Consider the following 25,316-nt stretch of genomic DNA (forward strand, 5'->3'; position numbering starts at 1 on the left):
TAGGTGCTAAAAAAAGAAAAGTTTGACATTATTGGTCATATGATACTTTTTGTTACCAAAAGGCTGTTCAAAATGATAGTGTTGGCCTCTTAGGGGGACCTGAATTAATTTATTGAACTTCTTGGCTTAACTCTACTTTAATTATCAAAACATCTTTCTTGAAGCAAATCTTTCAAGTCTCTTGATTTCACTAATGGAGTGGTTGCAAAAATCATAGTTTTTTCAGATAAAGTAGTGAGTCTGTTTTAAAATGTTTTCACAGAATCTAGTCAGGGCATTTAGGCACTCTGTAACTAAATTTTCTGAGTGCAGGGGGCCATGTTTGGGAAAGCCTACATTTTGCGAATAGATATTCTTTGTACGAGTAGCTAAATACACACCTTTGGCAGAGCACAAGGATGATGATGTTCGTAATCTTCATAGTCAAAATTCCTTCATGTGAGGTACGCTTTATTGAAAGCTTCATATATGCCAAGAGTTAGATGTTTGTAGCCTCAGCTAGTCACTTCAAGCTTTTTTTTATAGTCAGGAGAGGGGAAATAGGTCAGAAGAATTGCTTTGGAAATTGGCATTTCTTTCCAGTGATTGTAAAGAAAGCTGAGGATAACTAGCTCAGACTTAGTTGTCTGAAAGTTAGGGCAGATGAGTCCACCTCAAGTGTGTAAAATGCAGAATTGAGACAGTCATGTTTGTAATTGAGCACTTGAATCTCAGCGTCACTATTCCTCTTTGGAAAATGAGCGTGTTGGCAGGATACCTTTGCTTCAAAATGGTCTTTACAGACTTTTGACTCATAGTGTGGTGAATGGAGAAGATTTCTCCTCCTCTCAGAAACAGGAGCTATTAACTGTTTTCAGTTTACTTGATTTACAGGAGCTGGCCTTACAGCCCAAAGATGACATTGTGGACAGAGTTAAAATGGAAGACACCCTGAAAAGGAGGTTTTTCTATGATCAAGCCTTTTCTATTTATGGAGGTACGGATTTGAAAAAATTTGCATTTTAATCCCTTTAGGCTAATGTTCTAGTCTTTCTAGCTGTGTGAAACGCTGTAGTCTTGCAATGTTATATTAATGCAACATAAAAGAATTTTTTTTAAAGTTGGCTTTAAACTTTCCTGCTTGAGTCTGTAAGCCTTTCACAAGTTCCCCCTTCCTAAAGTCTTTAGGGGGAGGGGGGGCCTCAAATTTTGTCTTTTGCTTTCTGGATGTCAGTGAGTAGACTTTAGGATGCATGTTCTGAGCATTACATTGTAGAACATGGTTTCTTTGCAGAAGGGTAAGGTGTTTTGGCATTTAAGGGGGTGATCGGCTTATTTCCTCGTAACCATTCATCTCTGTCTGAGCTTTCTTTGGAAAGATAATGCTCAAAACTACTGTGAACTTTAGAACCTGTTACCTTAGTGAATTTTGCCAGTGAACTTTATTGAACAGGCGAACAAATGTGGCTGTTGAACCTCGTCAGGTAGCTGATTTGAGGTGGCGTGGGGCAGGCGAGGGACAGCACAGTGCCTGTATGGTTACTGCTCTTTCACCTAAGATACTAAAATAAATACTCTGGGTTGTTTTATTGGCTTTTTATTTCTTTTTTCATCTTTGTGTCTAAACGGGTGATTGGCAGATACGTGTTATTACTGACAGTAAAATACTGCTTTGGCCCATGCATTATCACTTCTTCTGTATTCTGATTCCTCCTTCAGATAGATTGCTCCCACAAAACTCTCCACAAAATGTAATCCATTGGTGGAGGGAGTGTGGCTTTTGCAGTTGTTGGTTGCAGGTATTTATCAGTTTTGGCTTCTACCGCTACCTGATGCCCCAGCGTGCTCTCTAACTGAACTGCATTGGTTAGCGTATAGGGCAGTGTCTGACTAGGTGCTTCACAGAGTTTACTTTCAGCCTTTACGTCATGGGTCTTTGTGTAAAAAGCTCTCTACAGTGAGCCATGTTCCGTATTCTGTTTAGCACAGCGAAGCTGATGCTTCATGCTTAGAAAATGACATCAGACTTAAACCAACTGATGGAAGCACTGAAAAGGGAGGACATTTCCTCTAAACAATGGAGCTTCATACAATCTTGCACCTACCACATTTTTTTTTTACTTTTTTCTCTTTGCAGGTGTCAGTGGTCTGTATGACTTTGGGCCTGTTGGGTGTGCTTTGAAGAACAACATCATCCAAGCATGGAGACAGCACTTTATTCAGGAAGAGCAAATCCTGGAGATTGACTGTACCATGCTCACGCCAGAGCCGGTTCTGAAGTAAATATGGGTCTTTTTTTCTGCAGCACGTCATTTCTGGTCATAGTTGCTTTTTACAGTCTTCTGTAGAACTACCCACAGGGATCTTGAGACTGGGTCACCCCATTTCATACCTTGTTGCAGTGCAAAATAATTAGGTATCAGTGCACAGGTCAGTGTGAGAAGCTGTTGTTCCATAAATAAGGGAGAGCAGTGGGACTTGTGTCTGAAAGTCTAATGTCTTAATGTCTCCTAACAGTCCCACTAGGTAAGAAAATGCCATTATCCCTTTTTCTGAAAGATCAAGATGACAAGAAAAAGAATTAGGTGACTTGCCTATATCTGGGACACCGGGGTCATAGTTTAGGACAGTGGCCATGTTGCTTGACCATCCTTCCCGTCTCTGCAGAGGGATGACAATATGCAATGTGTTAACTGAGCTCTGAATGCAAATGATGCTTCTGTAGCCTTGGGGATTGAAACCCTCTTTTTATCCACAGACCAGGTAGAGGGACCGTCTTCCAGGGTGAGAGCATAGTTCAGACTCTGGACCGTTTCACCTCCATGTATCTCCACTAAAACTACCCACAGGTTTGCTAAATACGTCAGGAGCTTTTGGACTGAGAGCCTGAGCTGAGTCAACTGCGTTTCTTTGTATGGGTCACGGCATAACAGGCAGAAGCTTTCATGGAGCACTGGTATAAAATAGTGGGAGCCTGTCCACCTGAACTACTGGTTACTCTTCACAACTGCATCTGTGTCTTGCTTCAATCACAATGTAGTTCCTAAAGGCACTAGGTGTCATCTTAGTGACACATTTTAAGATTTGGATGGATTGATAACTTTCTCACGGATCAGATTTTCTGTGGGATGGTACTGCTTAGTGTGAATCTATAACCTGAAGCAAGAGAGAGCCTGCAGTTTGGGCACGTAGTTTGAAGGACTTCTCTTTGGTAATGGTCTGTCCACTGGGATCACACAGTACCCGGGGCCGTCTGGCAGCTTTCATGTTCCTTTTTTGTATCATCTTTTCTAGGACTTCTGGCCATGTAGACAAGTTTGCTGACTTCATGGTGAAAGATGTGAAAAATGGGGAATGTTTTCGTGCTGATCATCTCTTAAAAGGTTTGGTTTTGTTCCAAGGCTAGGTGGGCTTGGGAATTTCTTGCCGTGGTACAAATGTATGAAAAGAGTATGTTTCTCAAGGAAGGCCAGTTGGTGTAGCCAGTCTTTCATACTTGTATTCATAGTTCATTAATCATGCCATACCAAAGATCCCATAAGTTCTCAGCTCCACCCAAATGTTGTGTTAGTGTCTTAAACAAGGTACAGGATCTCTAGTAAAACTGTAGTTGGGTCCCTTTTTATAAAATCCTCTGTCATCAGGCCATAAAAGATTACTGTGTTGTCTAAGCTGAGGATTCCCTATATAACGACATTGCTGTTCTCTACCATATTCTGGTCTTAGTTTTCTTGAGTTTAGTTGCCTTTTGTTCAGAACTGAGAAATGATTTAATGACCATCTCAGGGGATAGAGCATGCTTTCGCTATGCAAAGGTCAGTTACATGGCAGCTGCTGACTTTCGTATACTTTAGAACTCGGCTGACATTTGGGAATGCTAAATAGACTTCAGGCATTTCTTAGGTTTGCAAAATTCTCACACTTCTCTCTGGTTATTGATTAAAATTTGTTTAAAAAACAACAAAAAACCCCAACCAAACAAAAAAGTCACATGAAGGAATCTTACAAATAAGAAACTTATTTGAAAACTTTTTCATGTACAGCTCCATTGTGAAAGGAAGGATTGTTCCGCTCTAGGTTTAAGCGGGTTGTGCTGTCTAGTTTTCTAGCCTTTTCCTTGGAAGTTAAGTATGTAGAACAATCTATATTGGCATTAAAGCTGTTTTCATAATATTCAGTTAGAATTTTCATTTTATTAAAAAAAAGCAAAAGAAGCCCATCTAACGTCTGCCCACTTTGCACACTGAACAGCATCATAAACAAGAGTGTCCCTGTCTCTTCTGCAGCCCATCACTGGTGAACAGCCACCTGCTGTTGCTGCCACTAAAAAGTCAGATTGCTTTTTTTCAAATGAGAGTGGGAAGTCTTGGCATCACTGTATGCCTTTGTATCTCATGGAGGATGTTGTGCTTTAAAGTGGAATGCAGTCTAACCCTACTGTACCAAGTCAGTACGTGCCTCTGAGTGCATTTGGATAAAATTAGCCTTGCTGGCTTGGGATCAGACGTTGCTTTTAATTTCCAGTCTGTGTAGAAAGAAAATAAGGAGAAAGGGACTACAAAGCCATTGCTTGGGTTTAGAGGAACAAGTATTGGAAAGAAACTAGATAAGGACCTGTTGTTTTCCCAGTGGCACACCAATACAGCAAACTGGTGTAGCGCCTCAGCTGTAGATCAGCATTACCCTGATGACGTGAGTGGAATTATCCTGATAGACCCTAGCAAGACAACTGGTGGACATACACTTACGCTTATGCTGGAGGATCCTCCTGATTTGTCAAGCTTTAGATTGGGGTCAGGGATGGGGTTGCAGTATAAACTCACTACATAATTTTCTTGCTTACAGCTCACCTGCAAAAGCTTATGTCTGACAAGAAGTGCACAGCAGAGAAAAAGGCAGAAATGGAAAATGTTCTAACGCAGGTAGGTGCCTGCATGGGCACGTGAATGCTTCAGGGATGTGTGTGTAACAGAGGAGGTGCGATGCACCAAGTCCAGAGGAAATGTGTCTTGAAACATGCTCAGAAGTCTTTACCTCAGAGATACTTGTAGGTTGTACATGCTCCTAAATACGGAAAACTTACTGGTTAACAAATACTGTAAACTTGCTGGTTAATTGCATCTCCCTCCTTCTGCTGCTTTGGAGAGTTATTGCTATTATATTAGTCTCTTAAATGTTGGATTGGTAGGGCTAAAGCTCTGTCCTTGGATCTGGTCTGCTCTGTTCCACTTCACATCCTGGCAAAAAGACTGTTTCTTCTGAGTCCCCCCTTTACCTTTGTAAATCCCTCACTGCAGGATTATGATACAAAGGAACAGAGATGGATGAGAAGTTTTGTCAGGGTTTTTCTGAATGACCTTAGCACTGAATTGGTATGTTTTAAAGCTGTCTCGGCTTTGAAGCACTTGAGATTTGTTCCTCTGTCTGTAGCACCCCGCACAGTTTTTTCCTGTGTTTACCGTGAGAAGAGTTGCTGCCCTCGGCTGACATTCCTGAGCAGCTGTACAGACACTTGCCTTTACTTTTTCATTTGTTTTTCTTGCTTTGTTTTTAATGTTTGTTCTCATGACTTCTAAGATAAATGCTTCCAGAGCCATGCATAGAATGAACGTTTCCTTCCAGAAAGACCAATTTTTTTTTTCAGTGTATTGCATCACTAAGCAGCTGTCATTAGGTTTTCCACACTACAACACTGAACTTTGACCATACTTCAGGGGAATCTCTGTATTAATAAAAGCTTTTTATCCCCTGTCTTGAGTTTTCTCTGATATATGAAGGATCATGACAATTAATGCTAGAAGCAGCTCATTTGATTTTAAACTTGAGTGTTAAACCATTGCTGTACTGTTCAGTATAGATCCTTTATGGTACTTAAGTCTAGAAACTACATTTAAATGTACGTATGCAAAACGCTAGTACATAAATGCACAAAACAATGCCAGAAGTCACAGCTCTTGTGCGGTTAAGTTGCAGTTAGATCTCTGGTTCTACTAGTGCTTGATTCCCATCTTCCAGAGAGAGGGGAAGGAAGGTGCCTGGAAGGGGCTGACATTATCCCACTTGTGAAAGTGTCCAGTCATTACCAAATTGTTTCCAGACCAAATGGAAAAATCTTTCACCAAGAAGCCCTGTGCTGCAGATTTGCTCTACTTAACTAAAATGCAGAATAGCTCTGAAAGAGAGCATCTAATGCATAGCTTGAATATTGTGTTTCATGCAGCAGAAGAAAGAGAAATGAATGCAGACAAAGCCCTGCAGAAATTTTAGCTTTCTCCTCTGTCATTGCTGTATTTTTTAGTTCCCAACACACTGCTCCCCATGTTTTTAGCTGAAACTGTTAAAAAGAAGCTACTAGTGGGTGGTGATGCAGTCCCAATGACTTTTCTTCTGCTTTACACCCACTCTTATGCTCAGTGCTTGCATTTCTATCTAGCCTTCAGACTTTCCGTGGTATGACTGAGTCGTGGATCTATATTACTAATATGGGTTTGCAGTTGTGCAGTGCATTCTTCTATCATTGGTTCAAACTTCTAGCTTGCTTGAAGATTTAGGTTAAAGGGGAGTATTTTGGGCACGTGATTCAGAGCTGTGGGTCATGCTTAGTAAAAGATGGAGAGGACATAATTCATTCCTGTTATCTTGTCTAGTAATTAAAACAATTCTCCTACGTTTTGAAATTAGTTGGACAATTATGGCCAGCAAGAACTTGCAGATCTCTTTGTGAACTACAACGTGAAATCACCTATCACTGGGAATGACCTGTCCCCTCCTGTTTCTTTCAATCTGATGTTCAAGACCTCCATTGGGCCTGGAGGAAACATGCCTGGGTAGGTGCTAATCTCATTCTGCTCACACTTTCCCTTCTTCATAGATCACTTGGAATAAAAATTAAGTCTCAACAATTTTTTCTTGAGTAGCTTTCCCCTGCTTTTCAGTTCTGGTCTTCTCTGGCAGGTTAGCATTCCTTGTACTCTTGGTGAAAGGTAGGAGAAACAAGGAGCTGTTGCAGAATTACGAAAATACTTGAAGCAGCTAGACTATGTGGATCACAGCTATGCCCTAGCATAGCTTGGAGTAGTTTCCATAAAGCCAATTAACGCTGGGTCCGCAATTGTCAGCGACTTCATGGTTATAGAGAACCCGCTTCAGCATACCTGTTTCAGGATGAAGTTACTCAGCAGGGTGATCCACTCGTAGCATCATTTGCTAGGTGTTTGTAGTTAGTGTGTGAGAATGTAGAGGCTGTTGTCTTGACTTAGGGTCTCTGAAACTAAAACTGAAACCTCTGCTGAAGAGTGGAGAATATGGTTCTTGCATATGCTCTGGGATGGGATCAGAGATACGTCGCATGTGTTCTCCAGTGTAGTAGATGAAATAGTCTGTGTAGGTGGTATTCTTTGTGGCACTCTCAAGTTGCTGTAGGGGTTGTAGAGGCCTTACACTAAAGCCACTTCACAGTTTGTGTAACAGCAGAGGTGCAGTCATGGTTTGCCTGCAAAATCCGTGTTTGTTAGCAGCCTGGTACAGCTCATGCCTACATAGGAAAGGCAAGGAGGCTGCATTCCCTGTGATCTCCTTGTTGTCACTGGCCGCTGTATTTCATTCAAACACCTTTTTCCGTTCCATGCTTGCATCTCAAAAGCAGCCAAGCCATCCAGTTTACTTTTGGGAGTAACTGTGGAGTGCTGTGTTTGGGCTGCAGCCGATGTTTGGTTTTTTTCCTCTCAGTCTATTGCTTCATTGTTTTGTGTCTGGAGTTAAAAGACTCAAGAGAAAAAGTACCACCTTTAAGTTTTGTAGTAACTGTGTTTTTCTTTTCTCACTGCTTTCCCCACCCTTTTATCTTCCTGATTTTGCCTCTCCCCCGTCTCCTTTCAGCTATCTGAGGCCAGAAACTGCACAAGGAATATTCCTCAACTTCAAACGTCTTCTGGAGTTTAACCAAGGCAAACTGCCTTTTGCTGCTGCCCAGATTGGAAATTCCTTCAGAAATGAAATCTCACCCCGCTCCGGCCTTATCAGAGTGAGGTACTGCAAATTTCCTCTTTCAACAGAAAGGGTACCTGGGAGCAGGTAGCACCTTCCTTTTGTTCCAGTGTTTGTACATGATTGTTTCACTTTAGTGCTTTCTCCCAGAGGACTCCTGATAATGTGCCTGGTGCGTCTTGGGGTTCACAGGCGAACGCAAATAGTTAAGGTTTTAACTACAGAATTCTATCTAAGCCTGGCTGGTAAGAAGTAGGATCTCTGAAATAGCTGCTTTATTAGAAACGCCTAGATTAAACTGGGTTTTACTAACAAAATGTGGCTTCCATTGTAATCTGAATGGATCATATTAAAGGTAGCTGTGTTCTCTACAGGTCGTGCAGCTTTGCTTGTTTAATTATGTTCATGCGATTTACTTGAAAACTGAAATCTGGAATCAAAATGCAATTGACTTTGCAGCAGTATTTCCTTGTCTCAGTTCTGCAGCTTACTGCAGAGAGGAAGTTGTAAGATAACGTGACTTGGGACATGTGTTTCTGTCCCAAGATCAGTCAAGGAGGAAAGCTCAGGGTTATTGAGAATTACTTTAAAAGCATTCTATCTCAGGATAAAAGTGATTATTGCATTTCATTAAGGATAATCTCTCTTTTAACTGAACTATTTTGAACAGAAGTCTCTTCTGTCTAATTTGGAACAAGAGCTGCCATGCACAGTCAGTGTGGTTCTGCCATACAACAGGCTGTCTGTGTTGTAAACTTGGTAATTGATTAGTATGGTGCCATAAATGTCACTGAGAGGCAGTGGAATCGTTAGCACTAAGGCAACTCTTTGGAATTTTCTCAGTCCTCCTGTTCTCTCTTGCACATCTGGAAATGAGAACTTTTCTCATTGAAATGCATTTTCAGTCAAATATAAATTATACGCTTGTGGCACATTTATTGGAGACTGCGTTATTATGCTATCATAGCAGATTACATCCTGACGCCTGTGATTTAAAGTTAATGATCACCTAGAGCTTTTTTTAAAGGTTCTTGGTAACAAGCTAATTCAGTGTAAAGTGATTTTAAGCAGGAAGGCTAAGAATCAATGTATGAATATAGATGTATTAAAGCCAAGTTCTTAGAATGTACACCATTGCTGAATGTAGCAGTATCATTATCTTCAAGAAATTATCATCTCACCTGGCTATTTTGAGCACTTCTGATATGAGTTAAGGCTACTGAATTAATGAGCAGATTAGTCTTCATTCACCCTGTAGGAAATGTATGCTTCTAACATGGGCATCACAGCAGTCTGGAAAAACTCCAGAGACTTCTGGAAGCATTTCCAAAGGTGGTATTCTCTGCTCTGAATCACAGTGGTGATAACCATGGCATGGAGATCTCTAGACGCATTTGTAGAAAATTTTATTAGGAATTTGAAGGTAAAACTAAACCCAGTGTCAAGACTGGTTCATGCTCTAGTCTATATGCTGTCTTGGCTCTGGGTTTGCATATGTTTTGAAACTACTGACTTGCTTGTGAGAGGCTAAAGCATAATCATTTATTAGAGGGGCTGTGGCTAACACATAAAATATTTAATACACATGCTTGCTTGTGTTTCCATTAGGGAATTCACCATGGCAGAAATCGAGCACTTTGTGGATCCCAGTGAGAAAAATCACCCCAAGTTTCAGAATGTGGCAGACCTCAACATCCTCCTGTACTCTTCCAAGGCCCAGGTCAGCGGGCAGTCCGCCCATATAATGAGGCTGGGAGATGCTGTCCAACAGGTAACGTTCCTCTTGCAAGCACGCGGAGCTTGCTCTTTCGAATATTGCTCTCATGACTAAATTACAAACTGTTCTGTTGGTGCCAGCTGGGGTTTGCTCCCAGATTTAAGTCAGTTCTCTTCAGTGAATCAGTGTGATTGAGATCCAAGCCTGGCCCTTGTTATCAGTAATGAGAGCTGCTGGTGGTGCTGGGAGAGTGGTTAGAGGTTAAGCTTCACACTTAGCTAATGGGAGAGGAACAGTTAGGAATACTAGTATCTGCCAAAAGCTCAGCAGTGACTGGGAAACTAATACTCAGCTGCCGACCCCCATCAGTATGTGGCTTGCACGTTGGGGTTTCATGACCTGATGCTCCATGCATGCAAATCACGAATGAGTAGGTTTACCAACCCCCTCCTCCCACCGCCCCAAAACACCAAATAAAACCCCACCAAAATACCAGCCCCCCAACCTACTCCCCCCTCTCCCCCCCAAACAAAAGAACAACAACAAAAAGAACACCACCCCCCTGTTGTATTGCAACTGTGAACTGTAGGGTACAGCTGTTGTGGGGTCCTGAGCCATAACTGCAATTCCCATGCACTCTTGTAATACCAGTGACTGCACTGTTGCATACAGCAGGGTATTTTCAAGTAGGTGATCTTCAGAGACAGTGATGAGTCCTAGAGTAATAATAACTTACTATTTTCTTCAGATGGAGATACTCCCAGTGGTACTAGGTGAATTTGAAAAGATGTAATAGTTTCAGGGGAGACATAGTACTTTATCACAGGCAGCTGCAAGAAGTTCTGTCTGTAATGTGTCAAGTTGTCTGCAGAAGTACCACAAATCATTACTTTGTTTCCTTAGGAATTAATGTCTATGTGGTTTGTTTTTTTTCTTTCTGCTTTTTCCCTTTCCAGGGTGTGATCAATAACTCCGTTCTCGGTTACTTCATTGGCAGAATCTACCTCTTCCTTACAAAGGTCGGTGTGTCCCCAGAGAAGCTGCGCTTCCGACAGCATATGGAGAATGAGATGGCTCATTATGCCTGTGACTGCTGGGATGCAGAGTCCAAAACATCGTATGTAAGTTGGAAAGCAAAACAGCAAATGGCACTCCTTGTCAGATCTGTTGATAGTGCAGGAAGGGGCTCCGTTTTATTTCTTGGGTTTTTAAGACCAGGGCTATGAATCTGATGTTTCTGTCCAGCCCCACGTTGGTATGAACACAGTTACTACAGTGGAAATATTCTGAATCCAGGACTAAGGGGATGGGTCAGGTCTCTCCAGTGGGCTTGCACAAAGTTTTTGAACTGTTCATGCTTGTTTGTAGGTCCATGCTTCAGACTCCTTTGCTGGAGCCTGAAGTTGCCTGGGGACTTTTTGCAGGTTGAATTTCATCTGGAATAAAAGGAAACCAAGTCCTGGTGCTTTCCAAAGACTATAACCCCTGTAACAGCAGTGGGGAAGGATTTATTTTGCTGGAGTTGTTATTCCAGGGCAGATTCCTTCCTGCTAGAATGCTTGCTTTTCCTTTCCCACTTCCAAGCTGTGAGAAATGAGAGTTCACTCCTGCCAGTTCAGACAGCTGGTGCTGGGAGAGAAATTTCCCAAGGATTTTTTGTCTTCCTGCTGAGTCACTAAGAGCTTTTCGGTTCAGGCCTCGTTGGGTGCTTTGTTTTTCTCATATATTGTTGGCTTGATTTTGAAAAATGTATCTTTTTTTCTTTCAGGTAAACCAGCAGTAGGTAGTTAGGGGCAAGGCTCTTAGACTCATTTTAGATTCTCTTGGAGAGCTTTCATCCTCTTCAGTAAGTCTCAGCCAAGTATATCAGTTGGAATGACAGTTTCAAAAGAAATCTATTAGAAAGTGTAGTAACTAGACTGTATTGATTATGAAGTCATTCCCCTCTTCAAGGGTACAGAATCTAATTTTTAGGTAGAATCTGAGTTTAAAAAAAAAAAAAAGTTATTTCATTATTTTTTCCTTGTGTGTAGTGAAGCAAATGTTCTTCTGCCCTGTTACCCTTTCCAAGAAGTCTAGAGTATGTGCAGATTCCTGAAAATATCTAGAGAACTCTGTGTGGTCTAGTTCCAATAAAGGATTGAAAGATTGAAGGGATTTTGCTGAGGTCTATGGGGCTAGCCTGTGACATTGCAGTGACCCTTATATGCGTAGACCCCATCCATGGTCCTGACCAGTTTGATAGCCAAACTGGTAGCGTGCTCAGCCCAAAGGTGTCCACACAGGGAATGGGTCAAGGCTTCAGATGGTTCAGCCAGCCTTATTTATGGGCAGGAAGAACCTCCTACAACCTAGGGGTGAGGAGGTTGTGTGTGGAGTACTGTTTGTCTGTGTGTTTTTTGTGGGCTTTTTCTCTCTTTCTTTTCTTTTAAGGAGCTGAAACAGGCTTATCACTAGTGATGTTTCATTACAGCTAGTTAGAGGAATAGCAGCCAGTAAAATTCCACCAAACTTAAGATGAGAAAAAAAATACCTGCAGCTTGGATGAGTGATTTGTCTTCATATAGAAAAGCCGTGTAGAAACGATTGAAGGAATGACTTCCTCTGAATGTAGATAGCTGAATTCCATATGTTCATAGTTTCTCTTTCCAGCCAGCCCAAAAACAGGCTGGACATGTGTGGGCCACACCATGTAAATAAGATTAATAAACTTTGCAAGCCTTGTCATGGATCAGGACAACACTCACAGAGCAGTATGTCCAACAGCCTAACCCAGAGGCGAAGACAGCAATTCCAGGAGCATGACAAAACCACCTTGTGCGCTAGACTTATGCTTCGATTTGTCACTTAACTCTGCCCAAAAATGTTTATACCAACTTGCAGCACTCAGTAGTATGAACTTAACTGCACTGAATGGTTTAAAATCCATGCTATAAAGTTATTACATAAACCTTCTGAGAAGTAGTTGTAGTACCCTAATGGTTTAATTTGTGTAAAAATTCCCCAAGATGTTCTGGAACACCATGGTTTTTCCAGCACAGGGTCCTGACACCCTGCTATATCACTGCAGACTGGAAAACCACACAGCATCTGGCTGCCTGCATGGCCATGCTGGTGTGACAGAGTGAATGAAAAGCAGCTGATGTGCCTTTTCCTATATGGGATTGTCTTTTAGAAAATCCAGGTGGTGGCTGTATTTGCTGCAACTGTTGGAAGTCTTCATCAATTCTGTATGTGTGAATGGTGTTTTGAGATTCCTCCTTGCTATACATGCTGAAATGTTGAAAGAAGTTCTTCCCTTGCATATAATCTGTATCTTAACTAGCTCGTAAGCCAGGCTTCTGGCCACTCTAGCGTGGCTGGTTGCCTACTGTCTGTTCCATACTTGCAGAGTGGTAAAGCCCCGAAGGCATGATGTCTCATGTGCCTATAGCATGTGAGTGATAAGACTGTGTGCTCTGGCCCCAGCCCCAAGCTGTTGGCACAGTGCTGTGTTCTGCCAAGCCATGTGGAAAACCTGGCCGTGAACACAGGCACTGGTTAGATAACTGATCGTTTCCTCTGGAAACAAATGGAATCATTCAAATGAAGGAGCAACTAGTGAGTGAGAGCTGCTTATTGTAACAGAGTTAATTATGTAGAAAAAACAGTCATGGGAGCAGGGAGGGCTTAAGGGCGAATAAACATATTTGATGGTTAAGTGGACAAAAAAGTGAGTTGGTGAAAGCTTCCACTTTGGTTTTTTCAGGGTTGGATTGAGATCGTTGGCTGTGCTGATCGTTCCTGCTATGACCTCTCCTGCCATGCCCGTGCCACCAAAGTTCCTCTTATAGCTGAGAAGCCTCTCAAAGAACCTATATCCTTTCACAATAAACCATATTCTCTTGAAATGAAAAGTGATTTGACAGTGAGATGTCTTGGAGAGCTGTGCAGCTCTATTTTAAGTTACAACTGTAAATTTAACAGGGAAACCTAGAGCTACAGAGCAGTGTGACTTTGGGATGTAACCTGCAAAGAATTGAGCATGTGGGTGACTACTCAGGTGGGGAAAGGGGATTTACTATTGTGCTTGGGTTCTTCTAGCTTAATGCTAGGCTCTCTTTTGACTGTGAGGCATGGTTTCAATGTGAACGTGGATTTACTATTCCAGGTTGCTCCACGTCATTCCATGGCTCTCCTGCTAGCTGTACTTGTAAAAAAAGTTGTATTCTTTCAAAATTTGTGACCTTCTGCCCTTCAGTATTTTTTATTGTTCCTTTTGTCTTGGAGGGAAGTTCCTTAATCCAGTAGCAGAGGAGATTTCTTTGTGTTGCGTAGCAACTGGCTTTGACATAGCAAAAGAACCAGGCCCTGCTTTCTGTCATCTCAGACTCCTTAACTGCCTCGTACAGAACAGTCAACATTGTTCAGTTTGAGGCAAATAAGGGAGCCATTGGCAAAGCGTATAAGAAGGATGCAAAGGTGGTGATGGAATACCTTTCCACATGTGACGAGTGTTACGTCACTGAGATGGAGCAGCTGCTCAATGACAAAGGGTGAGATGGCTGTGTGTGCATGGTATCCTTCTCTGACACCTCTGATGAGGGTTCCCAAAGTGCTGCTGGATTAATTTGAGCCACCTGAAACCAGCTTCCTCATGAGAGTAGGCTAAGTGGATGATCTGAAATGTTTTAGTGCTGTCCCTTCTGCCAACTCATTGCTGGTCATTGACAAACATATCTCTTGATATAGGCACATAAATGTGTAACCATGGTATTCAAATATTTGTTTATTTGCGTGGGAATGAGCTTCTGGCTTTAGTAGGACCATCCCATAAGAGAGACACCTCAGCGAAATGGGAAGCGTTTATCAGCTTCCCTACTGTGGTTTGAGAGTTGACCAGGGCTGGCAGATGGTTTTGAACTTAATTTTAAAATCAATCAAATAATTCTGTGAGTGATGGAACAAAATAGTTAAATGAGAACCAAAACTTGTCTGAGTATCCTCCAATGTTTGTTGATATGCTTTAGGACGTGTTGCAGCCTTTGATCTACTGGGGCAGCAATTTGTATGTTTTTCCTCGACCTGTCTGCCTGTATTCCTAACACATGCAGGAATTGAAAATGTAAGAGATCTCTATAGTTGTCAAATTTGGCTGAAGCGGGCCAACAGCTGTCTATGTTATGAGAAGGCTAATGTTGCAATAATAAAAAATAAACTTTATTTCCTGCTTGAAATGGTAGAAGGTGTAGGATCAATGACTACATTCCAGAATGGTAATGTTTACATCTTCTTTGTTTGTTTGTTTTTCTTTTTTTTTTCCCCCTGAGCTAAGATTTATTTCTTTTACATATCTATGAATGTGAAAGTGTAGAAAAACCAGTAGCACTCAAAATGGGGAGAGAAACTGTTGCAGAATATGGTGATGTGTACACGCATCCAAATCAGAAGAAAGTGAACATAGTTCATCCAGAACCCCACTGAAATGATTCAATAGATGAGTTACAAGCAGTATCCTGGGTTTGAATTGATAGTGGACTGCAAATCATGACTGTGTTTAAACTCAGCATCCAGTTGTAGCTGCATTCAGAGCAAGACCTTTATAAGCTTCAGCCCATTTGGTATTGAGTCCAAATGCAGGCGATTAGTGCACACTTCTTAAACATATTGGGTTTTATCTTATGTTGATCTGAATGCTTCAGCAAGGAGGGTACCATTGCTGAGTACATGTTGACAGTGTCAGTATGTTAGACCTGCCTTTCATATGGCCATGTTTGTGTAAATCCATGATGTGAAGTCCTCAGGTTTACAGTGACAGTTTTCTGTTAGGACACATAATAATAAAGACATTTGCTTCCCATAAGTGGGGTCGGTCAGTAGAGCCTAAGGTCTCCTCAGCAAGGAGTGTGTGCTAGTTGCAAGTTAGCAAGGAGCGAGAGGAAGTAGTTAAAGGACCGTAATATCAAAAGCTTTAGAAATAATCAATAAACTAACTGTGCTGTATCCTCCCCCTTGTTTGGTATCTGTGAAAATGCAGGGTACCTTCTGACACAAGTCAGTTTTCATGAGAAGTCCGTGCACTTGACAAGATGTACAGTCTGCAGCAAGTGCCTGTTTTGTGTGCCTCCCTCTTTTTTTCTTTTGGTGTATATGGTTCATCCTGAGATTCTTCCATTTCCTAATTGCGTTTGCTTCAGGCTGTTAACCACAACTAAGTTCACTGTGATTATGAAAATGGTTGCTTTTAATGTAGATGTAGTAATTTTATTATTAACATGAATTTCTTTTAATGGGTATGCCACATGTTTCTTTGATCTCTGGGGTTTGCCCTGGCTTCTCTTGCCCTATTCCTAAAGTCAGCCAACCGATGCAGTTAAAGAAATAAAAGCTATAGCAAGAAATAAACAAGTTGTAAGTGACTTCTTTTTCCTTTGCAGGGAATTCACTGTTGAAACTGAAGGGAAAACTTTTAAATTAACAAAGGACATGGTTACTGTGAAGAGATTTCAGAAAACGTTACATGGTAAATTTGTATCTTTGTTGTTTGATCATCAAAAATAAGAGGCAGATCAGGATACACTTTGAATGTGAACTTTATTAGTTGCATTGTCCTGTTAGTATTGTACCATGGCACAGGAAAAATGCCAAATGTTATTTCCTTGAAATTCGACAATTTGAGAGTTGGAAAGCTTTCACACAGCAGTGGGATTTCAGTGACCATTGGTGCAGGCCTGTCTGGCCGCTTCTCGCCTGGTCTGTTCAGTAACCCATTTAATAGACTTTGAGTGGTGTATTATATTCATGCTGCTTCAGTTGCATGTTCTGGGATTTGTAAGGTCCCATGTGGTGGTAAGAACCAGCTGCTGTAGTGATGGAGGAGCTGGGGAAGGTGCACCAGCTTTGGGAGCTTTAATCTTCAAGTCCGTTGCAGTGTAGCAGATGGGTTGTGGCAGTCTGTTGGTAGGGCTATGGCCACATCTCCTGTGCTCAGAGCTCCTGTTGTCACTCTGCTGCCTGGAGCCAAGTCTTCCAGCATCTGCCAGCTCACCAGGCTGCCGTCCTGACCAGACTCTTTAAGCTGACAAGTCCAGTCAGTTCCCCTGGTAGTTGATAATCACACATCAGCTTTGGTCAGTGACTGCATCTCCACAGAGCTTTTGTCCTGATATGGTAAATGGGGCTAGAAGGTAACTTTCCAAAATGCATGGATTTAGTTCCTCAAAGAAGTCTTGTCTTTCCAGCCAGCTCTGTAAGCACCTCACCCAAGGTCATTTGGGAAGTCTTTGACAGAGCTGGAGACTGAGGCAGATTTTTCCCCAGTTCATACTGTTAACTAGTGGATCATCCTGCCCTAGGTTGGGACTATGATAAATGCTCCTGGGAAGGAGTAGAATAACTTGTAGCATGCACAGAATATATTTGTTCTTGCAGCTGCTGAGCCTTTGACATGTCCAGGTGTCTTTCAGTCAGCGCGTGCTGCTGCTGTGCCAGGCTTTGCTTTGTCACAGCTTCGAAGAAGGAATCAGAGTTGTAACTGTTAGGGATTATAGTATTGCTGGGGGCCAGCAAGTAGAACCCCAGTTGCTGGTTTTAAATTTGTACATTTGGCAGTTTGGCTGCTGTCTGCAAGCAGAAGGCAAAGCTTATGGTTTCCCTCTCTCTTGTCTTGAAAACTGGTTGGTCAATGCACAAATAAAACAAGACCATCCTTTTGGGAAGGTAAAGTCCCACCCTGAGTTAGGTGCTTAATTGAGGAGGATTGGCTCTCTAGGCACATAGAGTGGGAGCAAGTCAGGGTGCAGTGCTGGAGAGCTGGATGCTACCCTTGATTTTCAAAAGCAGCTGATGCCTATAACTGTTGTTTCTTCTCCAGTAGCTGTCTGAGCTTTTTCTAAAAAGCTGCACTGTCTAAGCAGGGCAGCTGTCCACTGAGGTCCTTTCATACACAGAGGGAAGAAGGAGGAAAAAGCCTCTTTGACAGACGTGTGGCAAGGACTGAGAGAATGATGGGTGTATAATAACATAGCATATCATGTCTTCCGGGAATTTTTGCAAACAGTAACTGGTTGATCCTCGTTCTTTCCCACTCTTGTGATACATTGGAGGGGGATGGAGAAGAGGGAGGGGACGAACATTGAAGCAGGCAGCTGAACAACTCAAGAATACGGAGGGAGTCTGCTAGAATTTGAGTTGGATCTGAAGCTCCATGCTTCTCTGCTCAGTCTGCTGGATACTAAGGCTGTGTCTGTACATTAAACCAAAGTGTGCCAGGGATTGAGCATTACCCTGCCGTTATCCAGGCTGTTTAATTGCTAGCATGTTCCCTGGCGCAGTTTTGGTCTATGCCAAATAGCACTCTCCCAGACAATGCCTGGACATAGTTTGTGGCTTGGTGTGGAGTGGGGACTGTTCCCAGTGAACGGTTTGGATGAGCCTTCGCTCTTGTGAAGGAGAAGAGGGTTTATCTGCATGGATGCAAGTTGTGCTACGCTGTTTGCTCTCAGGGCTAGAGAAGCGGCCCTGACTTGTTATTTACAGCCTAAATATATTCTGTACGTGGACTAAGTCCAAATCTCTACTTCAGGTATTTGTATTTAGAGCATGTCTAACCTTTTATTTCCATGTGCTTAGCTACATGTAATCAGAACTTCTGAGCAAAAAGGCAGCTTCAGTAAACACATCTTTTTTTGTGTGTAAATTCTTTTTTAATGATGACATGGGTTCTTCTGTGTTCCAGTGGAAGAAATCATCCCAAATGTAATTGAACCGTCATTTGGTATTGGGAGGATCATGTACACAGTGTTCGAACACACATTCCACATCCGGGAAGGAGACGAGCAGAGAACGGTGAGCTTTCCTGTTGCTGGGCCTCAGCTTAAACCAGCTGCAAGCATTTGCCTTTCCCTGACATCCAGGGGAAGGGCTAAAATAAGACTGCACAATACACAGTAGAGATGGGAAAACCCAGGTGGGCTGTTGAATTGCTGTTTTTGCCAGCGTACGTGTCATTTATACATGCACACTGAGAGCATTCTGGGGCTGTGTGTGCGTGAGGCTCTTGCTATTACTGGCAAGGGGGCGAGAAATTCCTCCTTCTGGATTCACACTTTGCAATGTCCCATGGCTCAGAGAAGGGCATCTCTTCAGTGTTTTATTTCCTCTCTCTTTGCTGCTTGTCCTGGAATCATAGTTCTGTGCAGCAAGATGGACAATAGACTAATTGTGTCCTCAGTCCCCCATGAAATTCAACCTTCTCTGTTTCTGGGCACCCCTAAAATCTTGGCCTGAAACTTTGCTGTAGCAGGGGCCAGAGGGAAGTGTGTGTTACAGAACACCAGCCTGTTGCAGCCAGTGCCCAAACTGTGATGCTCTGCACCATTGCTGGTGGCCCATGGGAAGCTGGCTGTAAACTCGATGCTGGTTCCCGTTTGTTGTTTCTGGCTGCTAGACTGTGTTTATAGAAAAGAAAAATAACAGTCTCTGCTTGCCACAGGATGTGATACAGTTATGAGTGGGGGGAACAGGATTCAGGAGCCCAGAGTTAGGACACACTTGACGTTCAGTCACAAGCTGCTCATGAAGTCTAAAATATCGGACTTAGCTTCCTTCTAGTACCCATTTACTTTCTATATAGCCCGGGCTGCTTTGTATTGTGGTACGTCTCAATTGCATTACTTTTGTACCCTTACAGGCCTTGCTGATTGCCAGGAAAGATATATATTTTTTTTTTTTCCTCCTTTTCCCCCTTTTGGCACATTTTTCTTTTCTGAGGGTGTCTGTGGAGGGTTCTGAAAACCTTTGAGCTGCATATGCTCCATGTGTGTGGAGTCTGTGTGGGAATCAAATGGAGTTTGGTTTAGACTGTGCATAAGACTAAATCTCCTGGGAAGACCCCTCTATGCTTCATTTTTCTGTAATTCAGATGAGGTTCACTTTCTTCAGGGAGGGCTCTGGTAGACCTCTTTTGGTGGGAGGTAACATTTAGCCGTCAGGAGGGAAGGGGGAGTGGAGGGCAGCTGGAGAAAATCAATCTTGCTTCAGTGGTGTGAGGTGCTACTGCTGGGACCCTAAATGCTAATGTCTTACAGAAGGCCAGTGACTCCCCTGGAACAGTCACCCTGCCTCCAGCCTCAGTCAGTGCTTATTCTCACCTCCTGAGAATCTGGCCTAACCATTAAACTTGTATTTATTTGTACTTTTTCTTTTTTCCTTAGTTCTTCAGCTTCCCAGCTGTTGTAGCACCGTTCAAGTGCTCCGTTCTTCCTCTAAGCCAGAATCAGGAATTCATGCCTTTCGTCAAGGAATTATGTAAGTGTCTTAAGCACTGTGGGTCCAATGGGGATGTGGACTGGGAAGAGAGGTCCCTTCCTCAGTGCTATAGGGAGAAAATAGCAGTGGGATCACGTGGCTCTCATGTGCAAAGGGAGAGCCATCGAACTAAAACAGCTGACTTGGTTGGTATTAGTCAGCTTTGGGTATCCATCAAACTCTTCAGTCTAGCCTCAACTCCCTGCCCTTCCCCGTGCTGGTTTGCAGTGTAAAAGACTTCTTTTTTTCCTTCTATGTCAAAAAGATATCTTTCCCACTGCTTAGGAGAAGCTGTCAGGAGCAGTGGGTTTTTGTTTGGGGTTTTTTTTGTTTGTTTGTTTTTTTGAATAAAGTTCTTTTCTTCACTCTTGTTGGCCAGCTAATTTATTGAATTGGTCCCAGAGCTGCTGAGCGTCCGAGCATTTCTGTCAAAATGCCCACTGGTGCCATGTAAAAGTGAGTAAGTGAAAGATAGGAACATAGGCTGCATGTCAGACAGTGCCTTTTGCTGTTGGCATCAGTTCTGCTCGGGACAGACAGTTCTGCTCGCCTCCCCGTGATGGACATGCCCTTGCATACATGTAAGGCTGGCGTGTTTTTGAGTTAAAGCAGAGTTGTGGGACTGTAATGACAGGTTGAAGAAGTCAGTGACTTTGCTCTTTGGGTGAGAGTCGAGTGATGCAATGTGGAGAGCTGTTACAGTAGCAGTGTACCTATGGGGTGGGTTTGAGCTTGTAGTCTTGGGAGAGACTGGACCATTGGATCTTCTGTCAAAAAAAAAAAAAAAAGGGGTCTGTGCTGCTGCTTGAAACCAGAACACATGGTGCCTCACTTGAGGTAGTGCCATGAGGATTCCGGAGGCCTTTGCTAGGATCATGTTGCCTCCTGAGTATGTAATGAGTCTTGGTGATCCCCCCTTCTCTGCTTCTTGCAGCTGAAGCACTCACCAGGAACGGCATCTCTCACAAGGTGGATGATTCCTCTGGATCCATCGGCCGGCGCTATGCCAGGACTGATGAGATTGGCGTGGCCTTCGGGATCACGATCGACTTTGACACTGTTAACCGGACGCCTCACACTGCCACCCTGAGAGACCGCGACTCGATGCGCCAGATCCGAGCCGAGGTAAAGGGCGGGCAGGCAGACAGGCTTGGCTCCTGACAGAGCCGAGTCTGTTTCTTATGGGCTAGGGGAGAGCATTAGCTGCTATTTCTGATCTAGCAATGACTCTGGTCTATTCGGGAGCTGCCTCCAGCTCTCATAGGCAATTTAGCTATTCTGAGAAATCCCCAGGGAAGAGATACTGGTCAAAGAGAAGATGCTGGCCCTGCTACTAAAGTGAGGAGAGGCTTTTGTTTTTCTTGGATGCAGAGGTGTTGATCTTAATTGAAAACCATGCCTTGTGGTGATTGCACTGCTCTTTATAGTGCTTCTTTCCAAGTAGAGGCTGCTGATTAAATGCATTTGCTGGGTTGTGTCTGGCTTTCAAAGGCAGGGCTCCTCTGAATCCACAGGCACCAAAAGGCGGAAGATCTTTGCCTGCTACAGGCTGGCTGACAAAGCGCAGCTCAGACATAACTCCTTAAAGCTTGCTTCCTGCCCGTGTTGCCTGTGCAGCACCAGAGAAACTGGTGAACCATTGCCCAAAAGCTATGCCCTAAGCTTGCTCTGCTAGTACGGCCATAATACAGAGACTGGAATAGCAAACCTCCCTATGGCGGTCTCATTGCGGGCGAGCAAAACCTGCTCGGAGCCGTGGACGTGTGGCCTTGGCACCTCTGTCGTGTCCTTCTCTCCCTGGTCCCCACCAGGAACACAGTTTGGCTCCTGGAGGAGGAGGAGTTAGCGTTCGTCTGCAAGGCTGATTAGTTCTAGCTCCGCTCTGTACAAAAGCACCTGTACTGCTCGGGGCTACTGAGCTGGCTGTGGGTTTGGTTCAGTGTAACACGCAGTGCCAGTTCCTCAGGGAACCCATCTGTCTCTGTATCACCTGGATGACCTCTCAATGCCAAGCAGCAGAGACGAGACCTTGTTATCCTTCAATTTCTGCAGATTTACTAGTTTCTCTAAGCTGATCCTTTGCACCGTGACAGTGTTCTATGAGGAGCAAAGAAAAGGCAACTAGCAGCTTCTTTTGTCCTGGTCTTACAGTAAATAGGGCCTGGCTAAATCTTGGCTTACAGCATCTTTTGGATGTGTGTATTGTTTTCTTTCCCTTCCAAAACTGTAACATAACGCTACCAGGGATGAGCCTTGCTGTGTGTCGTGGTTTAACCCCAGCCAGCAACTAAACACCACGCAGCCGCTCACTCACTCCCCCCCACCCAGTGGGATGGGGGAGAAAATAGGGAAAAGAAGCAAAACCCGTGGGTTGAGATAAGAACGGTTTAATAGAACAGAAAAGAAGAAACTAATAATGATAATGATAACACTAATAAAATGACAACAGCAATAATGAAAGGATTGGAATGTACAAATGATACGCAGTGCAATTGCTCACCACCCGCCGACCGACACCCAGCCAGTCCCCCGAGCGGCGAATCCCTGCCCCCCACTTCCCCGTTCCTATACTGGATGGGATGTCACATGGTATGGAATACACCGTTGGCCAGTTTGGGTCAGGTGCCCTGGCTGTGTCCTGTGCCAACTTCTTGTGCCCCTCCAGCTTTCTCACTGGCTGGGCATGAGAAGCTGAAAAATCCTTGACATTAGTCTAAACACTACTGAGCAACAACTGAAAACATCAGTGTTATCAACATTCTTCGCTCTGAACTCAAAACATAGCACTGTACCAGCTACTAGGAAGACAGTTAACTCTATCCCAGCTGAAACCAGGACACTGTGGTCCACCCCACTGACAGTTGCATTTCCCTCAGGGCTCACCCTGAATAACTGAGCAGTCTTTGCTGAGGTGACACAGACTGTGATTTAAGATGTCCTCCTAGTTAATGGGTTTTCTCCCCAAAAATAATCTTGCAAGAAGATATCTTGCATCTGTTCTGTTGCTGATGTAAACATTACCCATGTTCCCCAAGTATCCAACAGAGCAACTTGATTCTGATGACTTTGTGTTTCATATGTCTTTGTGATTTTGCCTGCAGATCTCTGAACTTCCTGCCATCATTCGTGACCTGGCGAACGGTTATGTGACCTGGGCTGACGTTGAGGCAAAGTATCCACAATTTGAGGGACAAGAGACTGGCAAAAAGGACACAATAGAGGAATAAAGAAAAGGACCTGAAGTAAAATCCTGTCAAATGTCCACTTTTTACTGTTCATGTTAATATGAAATAAACTTATCGTGTATTATTCAAAGCTGCATTGTTTGTGCACACAGGGACTATTTGTTTTTTTTTTTTTTCTCAATTGCTGCCTGAATTTAACTTTAAAACCTGAAATAATTGCAGTCCAAGTTAAAGGTGTTATGAATAAAAACGCCATTATATATACCTGCTTCTCTGTGTTCATGCAGCCTTGTACTTTCTTCAGAAATGTCTTTTTTTGGTCTTTTTTTTTTTTTTTTTCTTCCCTCGTGCTTATGGCTGTGGGTGTTACAGGTTTGTTACAGCCCCTCAGGAAGGCAGGCACCATATATCCTTTCATCTGGATTCGGATCACCTTGGACTCTTGTGCAAGATGGTACTCATTGCTTGGCCTCCTGTTTATGAAGGGGTGATCAAAGTGTTGGTCCTCCTTTCACCGTTGCAGAGTGCTTCAAGCAGCTACCTTAGATGGGTTCAGTGCTTTCTTTTGGCTGCAGGTGTTTAATACCTGTTTCTGCAGAATTGGGAGCTTTTGCATGCAGGAGAACAGAGAGCGGGTGGAAAATCCTGTTCCAGTTCTTGCTCTTGGCATGGTTGGTTTGCTTGGCTGAGGGAGCGAGCAGCTAGGAGCTTGGCGAGTAGGAGCGCTGGCAGGGTCGCTTTTTCATTAAATGTCTTCTGGCAGCAAGGACTGAAAGGGAGACTGCCCTAAGCAGGTGGGAAAAGAGCCAGGTACCCTTTGACTGCCCTGGGCACTGGAGAAAATTAAACCCATGTGCTGTCAGAGTGCGTTGCTGCAGCTGGAGGTGGGAATGGCACCTTGGTGTTTGGGGAGCACTAAACCCCGCCTGATCTGGACCAGTTAGGAGAGGCCTCACACCTACTTGTGTTTCAGGCTACTGAGAAGCGGAGAGGCAAGGTCTGCATGTCATTTCTTCTCAGCCTGCTCAGATGTCCTCCAGCCCTTGGAGAGGGCTCTGGTACTGCCATCACAGGGGTTTCTATCCCTGGGCTAGAAACCTCTCCTTCAGAGGGTAGGGAAGCATTCTCCTCCAAGCTTTTGCTTGGGTTTAAAACACTCGTATAAAGACAGGTTAGAAAACATGAACTCTCACACTGTGCTGGATGTAGCTGATTGGAGACCAGCAAAGATAGGTGATGTGCTGGGCTGGGAGAGCAAGCACCGTGCAGCTTCGAGGAGCCCTGGCAGCAGGCATGGCTTTCAGCTGCGACCTCTCCCTGCCATATGCCTGCAGCCGGCTCCCTGGAGTGACTCCTACAGGGATCAGTTTCTCTTTCTGCCACATGGCCGTAGGGGAAGCCGAGCTGGAAATCGTTGCACTGGCTAAGTCTTTTGCATGTTTGCGAGAGCTCTTTTTAAAATGTGACTGTAGGCAATGCTGCAGAGTGAAATCAAATGATGACCTGAGAGCTTTAGCTAAAATAAACTAATAAGAAATGCCTCTGAATCGCAGGGCCTTAGCTGTGAAATAAATTGGATGCTCTTGAGAGGCTCTGATCTGATGCCCCAAAAAATTCCCAGTGGGAAGAGGCAAAGTTGGTGTTTCAAGGGGAAGGACCTGAGCAGTGTAGCTGCAGGTTGCAATTTACCTGCCTGTCCTTGCCTGTCTGTCCCCGATAACTAAATCTGAGGACTGTATTCCAACCTTTCTTCAGCCCTGGTGTAAATAAGGCATCTGCCTCTGCTGGCTTTGTCAGCTTCAGGTAGATAAACCTCCTCTAGGAAGCTTTAGCTGTGTTAGAGCCTTGTGTAAGATCTGATGCTCAGCAAGGAAAGGCTTTAAAAAAAGGAATGCAGAAGAGGTTGCTTGAAAATACCAATTGACTCGTGTGACTAGAAGCTGCTTTCTCTGTGCTAGCAGCTGATGCCTTCTCCAGATTGGCAGACAAACAGTAATGAGTGAACGTTTCTGAGTAATTTCCTTTAGTTTTAGCTAAACTGCTCTAGAAGCAGATAGATCAGGGGCATTGAGGGGGGTGGAGCAGACACAGGGTGGGGATTTCACCATGCCCATAAATCACCGTGCTGCTGATTTTGTTTTGTTTTGCTGGGCTTGGTTGCG

At 43.6% G+C, this 25,316-nt stretch overlaps 1 protein-coding gene across 1 annotated transcript in view; it reads left to right on the forward strand.

Moving 5' to 3' along the window:
- Nucleotides 1-23,416, forward strand: part of GARS1 (glycyl-tRNA synthetase 1) — a 29,444-nt gene extending 6,028 nt beyond the window's left edge. The window contains exons 3-17 of the mRNA XM_052807863.1: nt 874-976; nt 2,117-2,258; nt 3,274-3,362; nt 4,825-4,901; nt 6,661-6,806; nt 7,858-8,007; nt 9,574-9,736; nt 10,639-10,803; nt 13,431-13,543; nt 14,077-14,217; nt 16,099-16,184; nt 18,399-18,508; nt 19,876-19,969; nt 20,904-21,094; nt 23,071-23,416. Coding sequence (XP_052663823.1) covers nt 874-976; nt 2,117-2,258; nt 3,274-3,362; nt 4,825-4,901; nt 6,661-6,806; nt 7,858-8,007; nt 9,574-9,736; nt 10,639-10,803; nt 13,431-13,543; nt 14,077-14,217; nt 16,099-16,184; nt 18,399-18,508; nt 19,876-19,969; nt 20,904-21,094; nt 23,071-23,196 — 1,896 coding nt within the window. The 3' untranslated portion in view covers nt 23,197-23,416. The remainder of the gene's footprint in view (nt 1-873; nt 977-2,116; nt 2,259-3,273; nt 3,363-4,824; nt 4,902-6,660; nt 6,807-7,857; nt 8,008-9,573; nt 9,737-10,638; nt 10,804-13,430; nt 13,544-14,076; nt 14,218-16,098; nt 16,185-18,398; nt 18,509-19,875; nt 19,970-20,903; nt 21,095-23,070) is intronic.
- The last annotated feature ends 1,900 nt before the right edge of the window (nt 23,417-25,316 follow it).

Source organism: Harpia harpyja, chromosome 1 (genome assembly GCF_026419915.1).
Source record: "Harpia harpyja isolate bHarHar1 chromosome 1, bHarHar1 primary haplotype, whole genome shotgun sequence".
NCBI classification, from domain to species: Eukaryota; Metazoa; Chordata; class Aves; order Accipitriformes; family Accipitridae; genus Harpia; species Harpia harpyja.